The following is a 20,145-nucleotide window of genomic DNA, read 5'->3' as shown; positions in this document are numbered from 1 at the left end:
TCTAATAGTTTTGATAACAAATGACAGTTAACTTTCCCCCGGGACAAACTTGACCTTCACTGGTTGGGTTTTTATTGGCGGTCAACCTGTAGATACTGGCTACACAGGAGTTGTAGCGGTGGGAACGAGAGGTGGGAATAGTCCCGTTGTCCCTAAGTAGCCTTTACAACATTCACACCGTAGATTCCACGGGAAGAGTGTAAATAGTCCTTTTCTGCTGGAACTACACGGCTCGATGATAACCATATCGATAGTAGATCAACTAGATAATTTGACAATTCATAGATGTATTTCATTAAACACTTCACAAAACTGACGTATTAAAAGAAATATAAGCTCGAAACAGCACAATTAAGGCCTACTTATCGCTAGGAAGCGATCTCTTCATGACAACCCAAGGAGAAGAGCTTAAAATAAGGCGTTGTTAATAAATTAATGAATCCATAACTTTTTCAACGTAATCATCACTTTAAATAGACAATAAGGTCGTTCAGTTTCACACTTTCACGGAAAAGCTCGAGTCAAGCACCCTCGTGCGTTGAGTTATGACTCGAGCGATTTCAAGTGGACATTTGCCAGTTTGCGGTGCGGAGTCCGGACGGGCTCACACGAGCGTGCGCTCTAAATAACTGAGGTTTATGATTTAAGGACGATTTTATTGGTGGTCAGTCGCAGATGTGGAAGGTTTAATTTTTACTTTAATGAAAGGCAATAAGGTTTAAAATATTATACAGAGTTAAGCCAGTCATGTGTTGCAGGAATTTACTCTTATTACTGCAATTCCTGTGTAGTTAGGTGAATGGCTAGTTTTGGTTTTATTTCGAAGTTTCCTAAGACGATACTTTTAAATCTCTTTTTGTTAATATTTCTCGTAAATGCAAGGAAGTTCTTCCATGTCTCAACAAACAAGATCAGTAAAATAAAAAGCAGAAATAGATGTAAGCTGGATTGAATTTTGCAAAATATCACGATCATATTGTACAGTACCTGGAATAGGTAGGTCTTTTGATTTTTATAAGGTTTAACAACTTTGCAATTTATATTTATTTATGCTATTTGAGTACTTGAGTCTTGAATAAAACTTTAATAAATGCTTGTAAACAACAAAGCTTACCTTACATGATTTGAGTTTAAGTTGAAGAATGTGCAGCAATAGAAAAACCCGAGTTATTTCGTGAAACGAGTTCCTCGACAAAGCAGAACCTCCCAATGCGGAGCTGGAATGCAATTATTTTCCTATTTCAGCTACTTTTAGAACTCGTGCTCAGTTTTAGTCTCTTTTAGACTCGTTTTATGGAACGATATAGGTAAATTACACTCAAGGAATGTTTTTAGGCATTTGATTAGCGTTGATAATTATAAATTACCTATATCACTTGAGTTTGAATCAAACAGAGTGGATATTTCATAACGGGATAAGTTTTCGTGCGGAAATTAGCGCGGAAGTGAAGCAGGGCGTGGGAAGTAAAATTTAAACTGTGAAAATGTTTGGAGTTTTCATGGACACTCATTTACTTCTAAGCAAATCTTTGGGCTTTCACGAAAGAGTTCGCTCTGGGTTCCATGAAAATGATCGTCATCTTTCGACATTTCTTAGTAAGCCAGTTTTCAAAATCACCTTTTGATATTGCCTTGAGCTCCGCATCTAGATCCGCGAGTGCACGAACGTGACTGATCGCCAAATAGACCATACGAAGAATAACAAGTTTCAAAATTGCATTTCGTGCAGAAATTGGTTTCAAATGTGCATTTTGTTCTTTGAAGGATTCTACCTAATATTTGCATCTGTATGTTCTTGTTCTTGTGGCGTTTGCTTTTAATCCAGCCAGAGTAGTTATTAAACAGAGAAATCAGGTCTTTATTTCTTTTCCATTTAGATTTCTGATTTTTATCATTGATAATGACTTACGACTTAGCTGTTATGATTTTAAGACCTGTCAAACCTACGCACCTATTATATGCCGCAAAAAGTGTCTATAAAATTAAAAAAAAAATCGATCAATTTTCTCCTACCTAACTTTAAGGCCTCAGCCTCGAATTTAGCGGACAGCGGCGCGGGAGCGGCGGCGGCGCGGGAGCGGGGCGGGCAACGCAGACCCGTTCTCGAAACAAGCGGGCAGCTCGCGTGGCGCTTTAGCGGCGAAGTGTTGTGTTCGGGGTTGTGTTGTCGAGGTATTTGTTTTTATTCACAAACGAAATGTCTGAACAACGGCGACAATTTTATTTCGATTCAAATTTATTCCTAACGCTCGATTTATTGTGGGCAAAAGAAGGAGTGCGCTGCCCGCTTCGTTGCCCGCTCCCGCGCCGCTGCCCGCTCGTTGCCCGCTCCCGCGCCGCTGTTTTCGAGAACCGGTCTATTTGATTTTACGCATAAGATCCTGCCGCTCCCGCGCCGCTACCGCCGCCGCCCCGCTGCCCGCTAAATTCGAGGCTGAGGCCTAACGGTAATAATGTTTTATGTGTCGACTCCAGCTGAAAGGAAGCTGAACGTTAGTATTTACAACTAAGGCATTTCCAATTTCCGCCCCTTTACGTTTATGTCCCTGATAAGTGTAAAGGTTCTTACTACGACGTTTTTATCGTGTGTACCGGTTATAGACCACTTATCTAGTACCCTAGTGTTTATGTATGTACCCACGAATACATTTACCTAAGTGTCATTTAAATTTTTACCCGACTGCGCCAGAAGGAGGGTTATTGACAATGTTCATTCTGTTGTCTTTGAGCCCGGTCTAAAATTTCATCATCATCATCATTTCAGCCACAGGACGTTTACTGTTGAACATAGGCCTTCCCCAATGATTTCCATATCGCATGGTTTGCGGCCTGAAGCCAGCGCCTTCCTGTCACCTTTATGAGGTCGTCAGTCCACCTTGTGGGTGGACGTCCTAGTTACGCTGCGTTTTCCGGTACGTGGACTCCACGCCAGACCCTTGCTGCCCCATCGGCCGCCAGTTCTTCGTGCTATGTGCCTTGTCGGGCTATGTCTGTGACTTTAGTTCGTTTACAGATCTCCTCATTTCTGATTCGATCTCGTAAAGAAACACCGATCATAGCCCATAGCATTTAAAAATTTCCTACGTCATATTATGACATCACGAGCTTTTTTCATAGATTATGTGTACAGACAGACGACAGTACAACAAGCTAAACACTGGTAACTTATGCTTTGGTAATTAGAGCAATTTTCCAATGAAACTATAGAGTGATGTGGTGTTGACTGTACTTACACTTTACCTCTACATATTCTTGAAATCGACCTCATTTTCAATGTTTTGTGTGGAGTCTAAAGACATAGGTTATCTGTACAGTCACGAGTTTGAACTACGTGGCCTAAATAAAATTGGTTATAGTGAAAAGGCGAATTGAAATATGGCGTTATTTATCTAATAAAACAGCGTTTAAACTTTAGAAAACATGCCAAAATGATTATTTATTTTGCAGATAGCCGTTATCTTGCTAGAATAATTGTCATTAAAGTGTAATTTATTGAAATTGATAGTATAATACTATGTAAAACACACAATAACTATTTTTAAGTATCTTTAAGATAATTAAATTGAAAATTATTGCAATCAATTTGACCAGGAAGCCGTAAAACGTAACAACTAAAATAATTTATTTTCTTTTGTTGCAGTTACCAGCAAAACTGGCTTCCCTGTGAGCCGCTATGGATTCAGAGAGGTGAGTCAACCATGTTCAAACAATTTTTTCATCATCATCATCATTTAGTCTTTTAGTCATTTAGGTCATCATGGTCATTTAGTCTCCACTGCTGGAGCACGACCCTCAAATTGCCAGAGACAAATGGAGGATTTAGCCTGCATTCCCTAACGTGGCCAGACTGGTTGGTGGGACGTCTTAGTTGCCTCTTAACGAACGACATCATAAAGGTTGCAGGAAAGCGCTGGACGCAGGCCGCTACCAACCGGGCAACATGGAAAGCATTGGGGGAGGCCTATGTTCAGCAGTGGACGTCCTATGGTATGGCTGAGATGATGATGATGATGAACGACATTCACGGGAAGAATGCTCCTATTCTACTCTATTGCCGACTGATTAGTAAATTAACTGACTTAACACAAAATACTTTAACTCCGTAATAATCAAAATAAATATCCTGCCCACAAAGCTGTTGCTTTAAGAATCTCCATTTTCTTATCACCTTGCGTCCTCGCCTTTCAACTCTTCCGTGTTTTCTTTGTAATTTCATTTCTTAACCATTTTCTACTGCCTTCCCAACTAATAAGAAGTAACTCGCCCAGAGCCCGTGTCAAGTGTCAGTTGTAATTAAAGGTTGCAGGAGAGCAACTCGCTTTAAACTTTAATCCTTTTCTTGTAAACAATACTAATTGAAAAGTGGTATCCTTTATTTAACGGTATACCAAGCTAATAATAAATCTTATACAGTTGTAATAAAGTAAAAAAGGCAAAAGTCAAAAATGTCTTTGTTTGTATAGACCAAGGCTACTCAACCTTTTGAAGAGTGGGGCCAAATGGTGGATTCAGTCGTTAACGACGGGCCACTTATATTTCCTATTTTAGTGACTCAGGACAAGCGCAATAAAAAGTCAATTATTAAGATCAAACCATACTTGCGGGGTTGGTCAGCCTTGGGTATAGACCAGGGTTTCCTTTTTTTTTTGCCAAGGAACCCTAATCTATATATATATAAAAGAAAGTCGTGTTAGTTACACCACTTATAACTCAAGAACGGCTGAACCGATTTAGCTGAAAATTGTCAGGGAGGTAGTTTAGAGCCAGGAGAAGGACATAGGATACTTTTTATCCCGTTCGAAATAAAAAAAAGTCTGCTTATTTATTGCCATTAAGGCGAAACAAAGTTCGCCGGGTCAGCTAGTTGATTATACTTTTCCTAGCGGAACCCCCGTACTACTCCGCCCGCACGCCCTGCCCCTCCCTTGTGCGTAAACAAGTCGGTGCGAGCGAACAACGTCTGTCACGAAACGTGGGATAATATTTTTTACGGAACCCTTGCGGCCTTTCCACGGAACCCCAGGGTTCCGCGGACCACAATTCGGGAACCGCTGGTATAGACTATGGTGTGTCATAATCTTATTGTCTTACCAGCGCTTCAAGACCAACATTTGGCAAGTGCTGAGAAGAAGCGTCGCAACAAACTCGATCACCACTGTCTGCCGGTTATATCTAGTTACAAAAATATATTTTAGACACCGTATATTCGATTACTGAAAAGGTGTTGTTATTTCAATAACGTGAAAACCCTTTTCCGTGAAACGCCAATAAATTCAGTTAAAATATTTGGCTTACTTTAATAATATTTATTTATTGGAAACTCGATATTTAATTTGATCAGCCGTTGAAGTCGAGTCAATTCCTCGAAATTCGTATAATTAAATTTTAGAAAGAAAGNATACCTTTTATTTTAATAAACTGAATAATATGAGTATTATTCTTTACTGGAGGTGTTTATGGTGTGATAGATTTACAGATTCTCGTAGACCATCCAAAGGCTTTACGTACCTCTAGACAAGATGGCCTAAACTAAACTTTATGACGAAGTATATCTATACTATAATATAATATATATAATAATAATATTATAAAGAGGAAAACTTTGTTTGTTTGTTTGGTTGTAATGAATAGGCTCAAAAACTACTGGACCGTTTTTAAAAATTCTTTCACCATTCGAAAGCTACATTATCCACGAGTAACATAGGCTAAATTTTATTTTGGAAAAAATAGAGTTCAGGGGTCCACGCGCGCGAAGCCGCGGGCGGAAAGCTAGTGTATGTATACAGCTCGCTGTCTTGTGATAGAAAAAAGAATATGAGAAAGGTTAAGACATGTCTTGTCAAGCAGAAAAAGGATAGGTTTTATCTCGGTTTTTGAAAGGGAGTCAGAAAGTCTTTCTGTGACAGACCAATGTACAGAAAAAGCTAAAATTCCCGCCTCTTGTTCCCACCGCTGCAACTCCTGTGTAGCCAGAATCTACAGCTTGACCGTCAATAAAAACCCAACCAGTGAAGGTCAAGTTTGTCCCGGGGTAAAGTTAAACTGTCATTGGATCCGCAACGAGATTAATCAGAAGAATATGAGGAGTTCGAAGTTAAGGACAAAAGCTTAGTTTGAAAGTTCAAATCAGAAGTAGTTACTCTTAGTATAACCGTAAATTGTCCATTATGTCCCTTAACCGTCAGCAAACGATTCAAAATGGATGCCAGACCAAACCTATATCAATTGCTTCCTATTATCAATCCGCAAATGGCAGTATGGCAGGAGATAAATGGGTGACGTCTACAGCTCGTGTTGCTCTTTCAAATTGCCTCAATTATCTATTGATTACCTTTTAAAGAAATTACTTTAGATGGTGCGCTGAGACCCTGGATTTATTTGGGCAATACTGTATCTGACTCTTTCACACATTCTGAAATGTGAGAAAGACAACAGATTTGTCCTTTCATAATTTCGATTTATAGCTGATTCATTAAGATAATTTCTACTTGATAAAACTATGCGGAACAAAGTGCCAGAAGCGTAAAAGTATGTACTAATATCAAAATTCTTCAAAAAATTTTTAAACACACAATGCCTAATGCGGCAAGATTCAGTAAGTCAAGGCCTGTGGCTGTTATAGAACTCACATAACATTGGAAGTGAGGTGTGCCTATGGAATTACTTGGTATATAGGTAATTTTCTTTCGACCGACTCTTGACACGTACTTAGTCGTCCTCGACTCTATTGTTCTTCTTTTCCCATCGGATCCTTGTAATTTTAAAATACACTAAGAAAATTATTTTTAATTTTAATATCGTGAAACTCGCGTACCCGTTGGGAATCAAAGTATGAACTTACATTCTTTGAAAACATAAAGTTCCCAAAAGTCTACCTTTGGGATTTAGCCGTTTCAATTTCAAAATCCATGGTTTAAAAGCATAGATTTTCCCTACTGAAACCGGCTTCCCCTATGTCTACCTTAGCCATTGTCAGCCATTTTATACGCCATTGTCTGAGGTCGCCTGATGGGTTCCTGATGACCCGCTTTGTCATAAGTTGTAAACAACCCTGGAATGGCGAGAGTGAGAATCCAGGGTAATTATAATTATAATTTAGGGGAAGTTGCTGGAGCTTAGTTTATGGGATGAGGGCCTTTGAAGGTTTTATGGCGGAGTAAAATGCTGGCAATGTTTACAAGCGATTACCTGTGGCTATACCTTTTGTGTTGGTTGATCTAGAGTGGTAAGTTTTGACGACCGATTAGTGCAGTGGTTGAGAATTCGACTATAATTCAGGCAGTCGTGGGTTTGACCCCCCGCACGCTATAAAAATTTGTTCATGAACAGATTTATACTTTGTTTATTAATTTGTTTTCAGTTTTGACGCTTACTTACTTTATTTTTATTTCCACTCCATTTTCAATGCTTTTTTGTGAATCGTTTAGGTCTTAGTATACCCATTTTTTTTACTATGAAGGTTGTTACTAACTTGATAAATTATGTGTTCACACCCTATTTATTTGTTCAAACTAACACTGAACTTAACTCTAAGCCTGACCTCTATCAAACAACGATATTCGGGTCAATTTATGAAGTTCAAGCTCCACCACAAGGCAAAGCTCAACTATTTAAGGGCCTACGATGACCTAAAGACCTTTAGGGTTACGTGGGCTCCCTTGGGATACCCCGCTAAGTGAGATGCCTATAAAATTTAAGGCTATATTCAAGTTCTGGTGTCGGGTGTTGAGGTATTTGATACGGGCTTGTTGAAATCCGAAACCCGTCTGATCTTTAGCCAAATCCTTTATGCCTCTGGTAAAGAGAGGGTTGACTATTATGACCTCATGATTCATGAATCATCATCATGGAATTTTGTCTCCAGTATAACAGTGACAATAGTCATGATGATAAGTAATGATGTAAGAAAAGAAAGAAATGGCTGGATTTGTTGAAGTAGATGGAATTATTTTGTTAATGAGATCCCGAGTTTTAGAAGAAACGTTATTACGCTCATGTTAATCAGTGAAATTAAATCAATGTTATACAGGTTTAGTCCAGTCAATAAAGCATTATAGATGGAAATCCGTGGAACACAATTTTTGACTTCGGGACTTTATTTAGACTAGTTAGGAGGTGAACATAGCAAAAGTCCCCGCCCTTAGCCCTTAAGCCGGCGGGGAGAGGGGGGTTTAAAGGTACCACTTTCCGGTTTTTCGCTTAATCCTCGGAAACTATGCGTCCTAGTGACATGACTACTATGAACCAAAAAAAGCTTATTCAATTTGCTACAGGTGAGATACTCAAGTTTTTCTATAACTTGTATAGTTTTCGCGGCATCTGCTCTAAAAGGTCTGTAATATTGGAAATTTTATATTTGTCTTACATGTTTCCATCAGGAGAAAATCGACTAAATCAACATTGAGCTAATATTCTAGACGTGCCGGAGCATGTTAAGCCTAGTTCCAGGGAGGGGACTGCACCGTGCGTATATTTAGACGAACCAATTGGAGCCACTTTTGACTCCTCATCACTCAAAAAGTACTGTGCATTAATACTTCAAATTTGGCTCATGTGTTGAGACTTGCAAGATAAACATCAGCTTCAAATTTCATAAATATACCTCAAACGGTTCTTTAGGTATTGACGTCCAAAAATCTACATGGCTGACCTATAAGACCAAATTCTAACCACTTCCAGATGACCTAGAAGGTTCAAATTTGGCATCCAGATAGGTAGATGTGTAAATACAAAGGAACAAATAAAAAACCCGTAAATTTTAACATTTCACAGGTGATAGATAGATTTTAGTGTCCTAAATGTCGATTTTTGAACGTCAATACCTAAATAACCGTTTGAGGTATATTTATGAAATTTGAATCTGATATTTATCTTGCAAGTCTCAACACATGAGCCTAATTTGAAGTGTTAATGCACAGTGCTTTTTGAGTGATGAGGAGTCAAAAGTGGCTCCAATAAGTTCGTCTAAATATACGCACGATGCAGTCTTCTCCCTGCAACTAGGCTTAACATGCTCCCGCATGTCTATAATGTTTGTTCAATGTTGATTTAGTCGATTTTCTCCTTATGGGAACATGTAAGACAAAATTAAAATTTCCAATATTACAGACCTTCTAGAGCAGATGCCGCGAAAACTATACAAGATATAGAAAAACTTGACTATCTCACCTGTAGCAAATTGAATAAGCTTTTTTTGGTTCCTAGTAGCCATGTCACTAGGACGCATAGTTTCCGAGGATTAAGCGAAAAACCGAAAAGTGGTACCTTTAAACCCCCCTCTCCCCGCCGGCTCAAGGGCTAAGGGCGGGGACTTTTGCTATGTTCACCTCCTAACTAGTCTAAATAAAGTCCCGAGGTCAGAAATTGTGTTCCACGGATTTCTCTCTACACCGTCGTTAAGGCATTCATTGACTGGACTATTGTTTTTTTGCAGCAACTGTTCAGGAATTAAAATAAAAGAGTCCCTTTTTTACTTGAGGAGTTGTCTATTCTTCATATTCTGCGTTTACATTGGTAAAATGGAGAAAAAATACAAGCTACGCGCTCGAGGATTCGATCCAAAGGTAAAGATGGCCGGACGTCGCCGCTAGTGATGTTCTTTACTTCCTGTTTGGAGGCATTAGCCATAGTGACGTCCGGCGAGGGGTGAAAAAGGTTGTAAGCGCACTGCGCGAACAACAACTTTCCTACAGTAACAATATCAAAATTCTCAAAAAAGGATATGACGCCCCATAAATTGGCTGATTAGTGATGATATAATTTGTATGGATTTTTTTTTAAAGATTTGAACTTCCTTCCCTTGGGGAAAATTTTTGCATTTAAGCAGTAGAATCAATCCTTTTTGTTTGATCCATACTTAAAAAGACACTCTGTATACTATTATTTTTCTCATTTTCACGTGTTTTATTAGCTTTTTTACTTGTTTTTTGTTCCCAGAAAAGTCTTTAGTTCTAACGTTCTGACACCCATTGCAAAGCCAATTAGTGAAATATTCTCGCAATGCCAGCAAACCCTCTTGATACAAAACAAATATCGTAAATCCTATGCATACAGATCTCATACTACCTAAAATAACATATTATATGTATATGTAGTATATCAGTGCGTATGTGGACACTGATTGCATCTCGATGTGAGATTGCCTTGGCCCGGAAATTGTCCAGAGGGGGAAAGGTACATAGTACTGAATACATAGTTTACGTACATAGCATATAGGTACATGTCACGAGTATGTGAGGTACGATATTAATAGCAGACAATGATAAACTTGTCGACTAAGGTTGAGTTGCACCAACTAACTTTGACCGTAACTTTAACGATAACCAGTGTTGTTTGACCGGAGTTTGACATGATGGTTAAAAAAAGTGTATTATATGCTGTTAAGGGCTTCTTCCCACGGGACATCCCTTTTTTCAGGAACTGTTTTTTGCAGCATCCCATTTTTTAGTAGTGCTTTGTTATTAACGTTCATACGTACGCCCCGTTTGCAGTGTCCCGCAAAAAGCCGATCCGTTTGTAATTTGAATTACAAACACACATAATATGTATTTTTTTCACATGGCAGTTCTGTTTTTGGGGATCCTGCATTACTGGGATCCGTAAAACTGGATTGCCGTGAGAACCAGCCAGTGCGAACTTACTATGTACCTATGGTCTATTTCAATATGAAAATAATGCCCATAGTAGTAATAGCTAGCCACGGTAGCCGAACGGTGAAGGGGTCGGAGTGGCCGACTCGAGATCCGAGGAACGCGGGTTCGAATCCCACTGCCGCTCGACTATTGTGGTGAGCCCACTCGTAACACAAGCTTATTTAGCTTAACACGAGGGGCTAACGGGACTATTAGTAATTTGTGCAATACAAATTGCTAATAATCTTTAAAAAAAATAGTTGAAAATAGCAGTTGTGTGTTTCATTCCACTCTTAGCCACAGCCCTGGGTAATGGAGCACAAGTACCAACTAAGTACGTACATTTCCTCGCGCATTTTCTTTCGTAAATAATGACCCGACCAAGGACTTCCAAGCGGTAAATCCAGTGAACATTTTTCAAACATGATCCATGGCAAAAACACCAGCCAAGTGCGAGCAGAACTGTGCACCAAGGCCAAGGGTTCCGTAATATCTTACGCCCGTATTCACAAACGATGCTTGCTTAAGTGAAGCAGCAAATCGAACGCACAGCGTTGAATAGAGCGATTAGTTCGTGTGTCACCTTGTGCGTCCACGCGCACTGTCAGACCTCATAGTATGTTTGTGAATGCGGGCGTTAGCTTATTTCCTTGCTTACTTACATCTGTAAATGAAAATGGATTTGCAAAACATTGAACCTATTGATGTAAATTGTAAAACTTTTATGAATCACAAACTTTTAGGTTTAGCGCTTAACTCAGTCCGTGCCTGAGGTATGGGAGAGGCACGGGAGGGTTAGGTTAGGTTAGGTTAGGTTAAAAAAAAAAAAAGGTTTTGTGACGGCCAAACGTCAGCGAGACTTCCGATTTGTGTGCCCTGTCACGTCAATATCACCCCTCCCGTGCCCACTAGGTAGACCGACGATCTGGTGAATGTCGCGGGAGGTGCCTGGATGCGGGCGGCGCAGGACCGGTCTTTGTGGAAATCCTTGGGGGAGGCCTTTGTCCAGCAGTGGACGTCATTCGGGTGAAACGAAATTCACGAAATTCACGACGGACAACAAAGTGATTCAATAATAGGTAGAGAACGCGACAACAGCCCAGCAACGGTTTAGATATCAGCGACCATTGATTCAAAGTACTTAGCTTTAGCTTAGCTGTAACGGGACTATTCCCACCTCTCGTTCCCACCACTGCAACTCCTGTGTAGCCAGGATCTACAGCTTGACCGCCATAAAAACCCAACCAATGAAGGTCAAGTTTGTCCCTGGGGAAAGTTAAACTGTCATTGGACCCGCAACGAAATTAATCAGAAGAACATAGGAGGAGTTCGAAATTAAAGTTCGACTTCCCTCCATTGCAAAGCGGATGACAGGTGACAAACAAAGGTTTAAAACCTTTAAGAAAAGATTTAACTTAGCTGTAAAGGAATTTTAAAAATGAACCCTAAAATCGAGCTAGAACCTCGGTCGGACTGAAGTCCTCGTTACAATCCAATTGAGTCCACAATCTGTGCCGAACTACCGCGACCATGACCAGAATAATGGATTGCGCTTGAAATAGTCCATCCATTTCTAACCTAGCAGTATTTATTTGTTACAAAATTGTGGTCTACAAAATATCAACATTTGAAGTTATCTACCTATTACTTACTCCCGTATTCACAAACGATGCTTGCTTAAGTGAAGCAGCAAATAAAACGCACAGCGTTGAATAGAGCTCAGTGATTGGTTCGTGTGTGACCCTGTGCGTCCACGCACTCTGTGAGACCTCATAGTAATGTTTGTGAATACGGGCGTTATACTTTGTAATAACAGCGTGTAATAACAGCTTCCTAAGTTATTTTCCAAAAAAATATGTTTGCTAAGCATCAACTGGGAAATGCCACCTTAAATCTATACACTAATATTATTATGCGAAAGTAACTCTGTATGTCTGTCTTGCTTTCACGCTTAAACCACTGACCCGATTTTGATAAAATTTGGCATAGAGATAGTTAGAGTCCCGGGAAAGGACATAGGATAGTTTTTATCCCGGTTTTTGAAACAGGGACGGGGGCATCGCCCCAGTTTTTCTGTGACAAAATTCCACGCGGGCGAAGCCGCGGGCGAAAAGCTAGTATTGAATAAAACTGTATATCAAACAGGGCATAAAATATTGAGCACCAAGACCGTGGCAGAAAATCCGCAAGAGATAAATTATATCGGTTTACCTAAGCTCGGAGAATTCTAGATGCCGCGAACTTCGCCGTACTTTCTGACATAACTCCTTGTGCTTCTGCAAGGTAAACAGTTGGATAAATCTTAGCTTCAAGGTTATTTTGTGCACTATTTAATAAAGTTGTTTGTTCGTTGCATTATGCAGTGCATTTTAAATATTACCAACTTTTGCCAAAGTTAAATACACAATTTTGTTTACTTGGATGACATTTTATTATTATTATAATAAAAGGTTCTATTTGTCATAGCTTTTGAGTGCCTTTATTTCATAGTTACGACATTTTTATTTGTCTTAGTTGAAATGGAACGTGTTAGATTAAAATCTTATTTATCCATTTTTTTTTTATTTAAACACTGAACCGATTTAGTAAAAACAAGCCAATTGGCTTATAAATGACGAAGTTCTGAATGTAACAAACATACAAAAGAATACAACTAAATTTTGAACCTCGTTATTTTTTCTAAATTCCTCGTTCGTTCGTTTCAGCCGAAAGACGTCCATTACTGGACAAAGGCCTCCCCCAAGGATTTCCACAAAGACCGGTCCTGCGCCGCTTGCATCCCGGTAACGTAGCGTGGGCAGGCCTCCCACTAGGTGGACCGACGATCTGGTGAAGGTCGCGGGAGGTTCTAAATTCCTAGATAAATAAAATATTTGTTCTTTTATCTGTCTATTACCTAGATTTTATCCACGTGTTATTCTTCACTGCTGTTCTTATGTCACTGATATAGAAACTGTATCGCCTTGAACTTTGCAGGTTTAAATCCGCAGACATCGAGGCCAAACTAATCACACGTGCCCACTCTTACCGAATTAGGGTGACAATAATTTTGATAAAAAAAGGTCGCGTTATCTTTTTAAAATCGTTGAGAAAATAATGAAAATTTTACTTTATTTTCGTTAAATTAAACTGTTAAAGTGGATTCTTATCTGATTATCTATACTAATGTTATAAATGCGAAAGTAACTCTGTCTGTCCACGTCTGTCTGTCTCGCTTTCACGCCATATAAAGTATTTCTGTGACAAAAAAAATCCACGTGGGCGAAGCCGCGGGCAAAAAGCTAGTACATCGATAAATCAGTCTTTTAAAAATCTACACATTATCAAATTGACTGCTATGCAATAATATTATGAAAGTACAACAACATCATATAAAAGTAAACGTTGTGTTGACATCTATGTAGTTTGAAATAGTTGCTATTTTGCAACGAAAATGTCAGCCTGATGTCTAGCGTAAATTAATCAATGTGACTTATGAGTACAATACGATAATGACTTCTAGAAATTGTAATACGTAATTTAAATGCACGTGAAATACCTACACTACGTAATCAAAAATTATCTAGTCTTATAAAAGTCAAGCGAAAGAACAGACTTTAATTGCATATAAGTCTGAAACGCACTGTCATGCAATAACGAACCGATGTAAAATTTAATTATAGCACTCCATTAATAAACAATAAAATTAATAATTCACGTTGCGTAAGTGGTAGGGTTGTCGGCTGTAATCGATTTGTTAAGAGCAGTCGAATCGATTTGATATAATTGGTTTAACATTTATATTGTGACTGGCCAACAATAAACTTGTTATAATAGCAAATCAAACATTTATCTATGTTGCACAATAGACAAATAACTACATAAAATGCCACTGTGTTTAGTTTGATGTGCTGTCGTCTTTACATAACCTAACTAAACAATTATAAACACAAAAAACATTGCTGTGACAGATTTGAGTTTTAAAGGACTGTTTTTGTTATTTTTCAAAAGTGGACATTGGGTCTTTTATAGTTTTTTTTACGCACAACTTGGCCTCTTGGCCTGTATCTCACCTGATGGTAAGTGATGATCAGGCCGAAGGTGGAAGCGAGCTTCACCCGAAAGGTTTTTATCGATAAAAGCATCCTTTTTTTATGTGACAGGAGTTTATCAATAAAATTTTAATACGCTGCATACCAGCAACCAAAAAAAAAGCTCTTTATACTAGCTAGACTAGACGGTAGTCTTAATAGTTAAAAAAATATTTTTGAATCAATTACTCGTTATGCCCTATTAAATGGACATTCGATTCGATTTTCTTCAGACAGTATTTCGACATCCCTAGCAAGCGGTAATGGTACGATAATCACTTTCGCTGCGTTAGGTGCGCGCGCGACGTATTTATCGGCGTGCGCGCGAGTGCTACTGATGGACGCGTTGGTAGGGTGACCATGAGTTTGAGGGATAAAAATATAGTGTTATAAAGAACTGACAGATGCATAAGAAATAGTGCCTAAGTAAGTAATTATGTTGATAATACTGCGTTCTCAAGCTCATACAACAATAATTTACCTAACATATAAATCAGTAGTGCGTTGACATCTTCTGGAGAGATTGGCTCTATTATAAAATTGGATTTAAACCTGAAAGAGGTTGTTATAAAGACCAAGCGGCCACTAAGTTTTTTTTTAAATCTAGCTGTTCTACTTCTGAATTAAGACCATTTTTTAACACAATCACTAAGGATTATTAAAGGTTTATACAATGTCTTATTAATTTTATTTAATAAACGCGAATGGTGTCCTCAATGGTGTGACGTGAAGAGTTGAGAAAGTACTTGGCTATGCTTCAAAAATAATTCCAGTAGAAGTTGCCAGAGCAGATAAAATTATTACCTGTCCTCAAAAATGTTTCAAACTTGGTCACCCTCGAAATGACGCAACTTACTGCGTCCACTGGCGCCTGCGCACGTCGCGTCCGGAATGCAATTGTGTCATTGTTGTTCACTGTCCGGCCATTTGTGGCGGACAATGTCAGTCGGCTAAGACCTCGGAACTAAAATACCAACTGTCAAAGTACTAAAATAAGTTGAAAAAACTGCGTAAAGTGAGTTTTAAACCTTCAAGGCCCGCGAATCTAGACACAATAGATAATCAATTGTTATGACATTAATTAATGCCGCCGACTCAAGCGGTTAAATTAAGATAGAAAAGGACCATAAATCGAAAAAAATTGGAAAAGAAGGAAACTAAAATTTTATCTATTTACATTAAAAGTAAGACATAATAATGATGATGCATGGTGACAAAACACTAGTAACAAAACTAGTAAAAAAAAACAAAAAAAAGTAACAAAAACAAATTAAATATACATCATTTTACACATGTAAGAATTAAGTAGCACATTATTTCAAATAAATCAATCAATTAATTATTATTATTAATCAAATAATGCAATGCAATTCATATTCAAATGTAATTAATTACCTACATATAATGGTCGTTACTTGTTTGTCTGGCTGGAATACAAACTAGGTACATTAATATAAAACTTTATAACCGTTAGCCATTTCATTTTACATTTCTGATTCAACTAAGAATAAAACGAATACTGTTTAAGTAAAAAGTGCTATGTAAAACGTAGTTCAGGAAAAGGTGTCGATTCTGGGAACGTTCGAAACAGCTGCCCGGTTAAATCGCTCGCTTTCATTTCCATTTCATAAAATAAACATGAAAGAAAATCCTCCGCGAAGTTTAGTTCCGACTTAGAATTTAAGTTGGTGATACCTTTTGATCCGGTAGATTTTCCAGGAAACAGACAAAAACTTTTGTTGGGTGAATTCAGGGAAAAGTCCGATAATTTCAGTTTGCTGTTGTATTGCCTACTTACTAGTCTTCTAAAGTTAGAGTTTGTCGATAACTATAGTTTTCCACTTAGTCGTAATTGTTAAAAAATCACGTATTTAAACGTAAATGACCATAAAGTACATATTTGAGGTAAAATAAAAAGATGATTTATCTTAGCATCGCTCGATATTTTTGTACCGTGTGATTTGAAGGGCTACTACTCGCTTGCTACTGAAGTAAGTACACATAAATTAGTGTTAATATAAACGTATGCTATACATATTGGTAATATTTTTCAATTTAAACTACTAACCAAGTAAGTAGGTATAATTAAATCAAAAACTCTTGTGTAGAAAACCATTCAATTTGAAATATACCCATAAGAAAGGTTATACATAAATAATACAATTTTATTAAAAATTAAAATGGCATTGAAATAAAGTCGATATCGATGGTTTTCCCATATTATCGACAGTCGATAACTCATTTTCCCTTCACTTTCGCTCACTTCTAAAGTCTAAATAAATGTTATCTTAAAGCTGCTCGAGCGCTTAAGTAAATCTGTTTAAAATTTAAATGATAATTCTTTTCTAAGATGGCAATAACTCCACTTGTTGATTCAGAACAGGCTTCAGCAATTTGACTGTTGAATAGCTGAAAATATTATTGTGATCTTCAGCCAGACTAAGTTTTCTCAAAAATACGGCTGCATTATATTTTCCTTTTTGTTCAGACTTGCGATGTTATCTTTTTTTATTACTTTAAGATTAATTTTGCAAAGGCAGAGCCCATGTTCTTCTAGGAATAATTTCAAAATTAATGAAAATAATTTAGGATTAAGATATATTCCTGCCTCTTTACCATAAAAAGCTGTAATAATCAAATTAGATCCATAATCTTCTCGTAGAATAACCTAAATCGTTTGTAGAGCTTCTGGTAATTATATCAAATCTTATAATCTTATTATTGTACAAGTTAGCTCACGTTATTAATAAGTTTATATTTAATTATACCCTACAATCTTCCTTAACTTGGAGTTCTGAATATTCACGCTAAGATTATGTTAATCTACGTTTTTGCTTAATTTGGTTTTAGTACTTACTAGCTGACCCGGCGAACTTTGTTCCGCCTTAATGGCAATAAATAAGCAGACTTTTTTTTAAATTTCGAACGGGATAAAAAGTATCCTATGTCCTTCTCCTGGCTCTAAACTACCTCCCTGACAATTTTCAGCTAAATCGGTTCAGCCGTTCTTGAGTTATAAGTGGTGTAACTAACACGACTTTCTTTTATATATATAGATAACGGTTCAGGCGAGTTGAAGTGTATCTGTAGACGTAATATTGGCTCAATATTAATTAATTAATAACTCTAGTACAATTATTTTTTTATTTTCATCAAATCTTACAGTTAGTTATTGGGTAACTTATAATAAATAACTTTCAAATGGGGATTTTTATCATTACGAGGTAGGCAAGTATAATTTCTTGTAGCGCACCCATTTTAAGGCACACGTACACTTCACAAAACTTTCTCTCTTTTTCTTTTTCTGTCAGTATTTTTTTTCTTTAAGGGTCCTTTTTTAAAGGTCAGTGCCCCGATTACGCTAATTTTTAACGTCTCTAATACAGACGCGCTTCTTCGAAACAGCTGACGTCAGCTGTTTTCAGCTGACCAATCCGTATCGCAGAATCGAAGAAGCGCGTCTGTATTGGAGACGTTAAAAATTTGCGTAATCGGGGCCCAGGGTTATTGATTTCGACTAGTTTGTGTTCGTTGTTAGACCTTAGGCAGTTCGATTTTTTCAAGTTATTTTAAAAATATTTAAATCAAGAGGCGATTCTTAACGCCAGAAAATTATAATAACTTTGTGTTTTTAATTTATTTACAAACAAATGAAATCGTGATATAAAAGCGAAGTGCACCAGAATCGGACCCGGGCCTGCTTTATCGACGCAATACATAATTCACATGCGGCGAAAGTGCGCGCGTCAGCTTTTAAGGCCCTACGCATCTAGAATATTGTAACGATACCCCAAAAGCGACTCCCAACCCTATCCCATCGGTTTTTGAGTGCAATTTCCTTTGCAAACTGTGCCTAGCTTAAAAATTCAAGTGTAAAGCGATTTGCTGCTTTATCCTAAAGGCTTACAGTGCACTTTAGATTGGTAACTAGGCCTGAGTACAGTCGCGTCGACAAACGAAAACATACGGAACTATTTAGCGATTTAAAGGCCTCTTAACGGACATATTTCTCGACGCCTGTCAGCTCAGTTCGCGAAGGTTTTATAATGGTACACAGCTATTTCCAATTCCATGCAGATATACTTTGTAACGCCAAAATTGGCAAAGAAATACAGAGTGGAAACGATAAGTGATCCCACTTGATTATTTCTAAACTATACATTATTATCGTAAGAGGTGACTTAGGGACTACAAATACACATCAAACAGAGAACGGGCAGCAGCGCTATCCGAAAAACATCTTTTAAACTGCGATCTCCAGCCCGCCTGCCAAGTGTAGGGATTATGACAAAACCCTGGAGGCTCATACTCCAGCAGTGGACTGTAAAAGGCTGTTGTTGATGATGATGATACAATGTTATCGAAAAACTGATTACTGATCTTCGAAAAACTGATTACTGATCCTAAAAGTGCTTCACGAGCTCTATCAAACGGTATCAATAATAAGTTACAGAATAAACTGGATCTATCCGAAAATTCTCAATTCCAGCTTCCATACATTTAGTACAGATGGCATTCGTCTCTTGACTCATTTATTCAATTTAGCAAAGTATAAATCAGAATTTATGAACTCTGGAAAATGTTTGTCAAACGTTAACTCACAGTTTTCAGTCTGCAAAGTTTTCTATTAATAATTTACTTACTTGAGTAAGTTTCCCAATCTTAAATTGATTGATTCAGAATTTCAGACGTCTACCTTGTATATTATTTCCCTTCGGATTCCTATTTTCTTCTGTTATAGTTCGGCTTCAATGACAGTTATTGTTCCTTCGGGACAAACTAGGCCTTCACTGGTTGGATTTTTACTGGCGGTATACTTTAGCTTGGGATTGGGGGAGGCCTATGTTCAGCCTAACAATCAGACCGGACAACACAATATATACACCTGGCAACCCTATGTACGTCAAAAAATCTATGAAGATTTTATTTCTTGAAAGTAACCGCTAGGGGCGCTGCACAATATGTCATACATTTAATGTTGTTTTTTTACGCAGTCGCTAGCAAGCACACCTAACGTAAACTCGTGGTTGCTTACCGCTTACTGTTCGCATTAAGTTATGATTCGAATTTTGCGGGACAGTCCAGTTTGCGGGATCCTGCATTACTAAAACCCGCAGAGCTGGATTGACCTTACTGCCCTTACTGTTGAGTTAAATTTGCTCCAGGCTTTGTCCTTCTGACCTGCCTAGACTCGCAAAGCATCATACTTAAGTACAGTTACTTATATGGTGATTACGCCATTTTCCCACAATTATAACTGCGCCATGATGAAGTTCTTTGGTTGTTAATCTTCTGCCGCTCTAATCATAATAAAACCATAGCTTAAGTACGTGTAAGTGCAAGGTTAACTTTACGATCGAAGAGTTCCGGTAAGTCTGATTGCTGGGTTAGATATAATTTATTTAATAGAGCTAGACTTAAACGGGACTATTCCCACCTCTCGT

General features: G+C 38.0%; 1 protein-coding gene across 1 annotated transcript in view; it reads left to right on the top strand.

Moving 5' to 3' along the window:
* The first annotated feature begins 3,637 nt into the window (after window positions 1-3,637).
* LOC114358455 (uncharacterized) overlaps window positions 3,638-20,145 on the top strand; it is a 36,450-nt gene continuing 19,942 nt past the window's right edge. Inside the window, exon 1 of the mRNA XM_028312428.1 lies at window positions 3,638-3,687. Within this exon, the coding sequence (XP_028168229.1) occupies window positions 3,674-3,687 (14 nt within the window). The 5' untranslated portion in view covers window positions 3,638-3,673. The remainder of the gene's footprint in view (window positions 3,688-20,145) is intronic.

This window comes from Ostrinia furnacalis, unplaced genomic scaffold (assembly GCF_004193835.3).
Source record: "Ostrinia furnacalis isolate ACB-3 unplaced genomic scaffold, ASM419383v2 OfSCF3952, whole genome shotgun sequence".
NCBI classification, from domain to species: Eukaryota; Metazoa; Arthropoda; class Insecta; order Lepidoptera; family Crambidae; genus Ostrinia; species Ostrinia furnacalis.
Note: the sequence above shows the minus strand (reverse complement) of the source record. Positions and strands in the feature narration are given on the sequence as shown.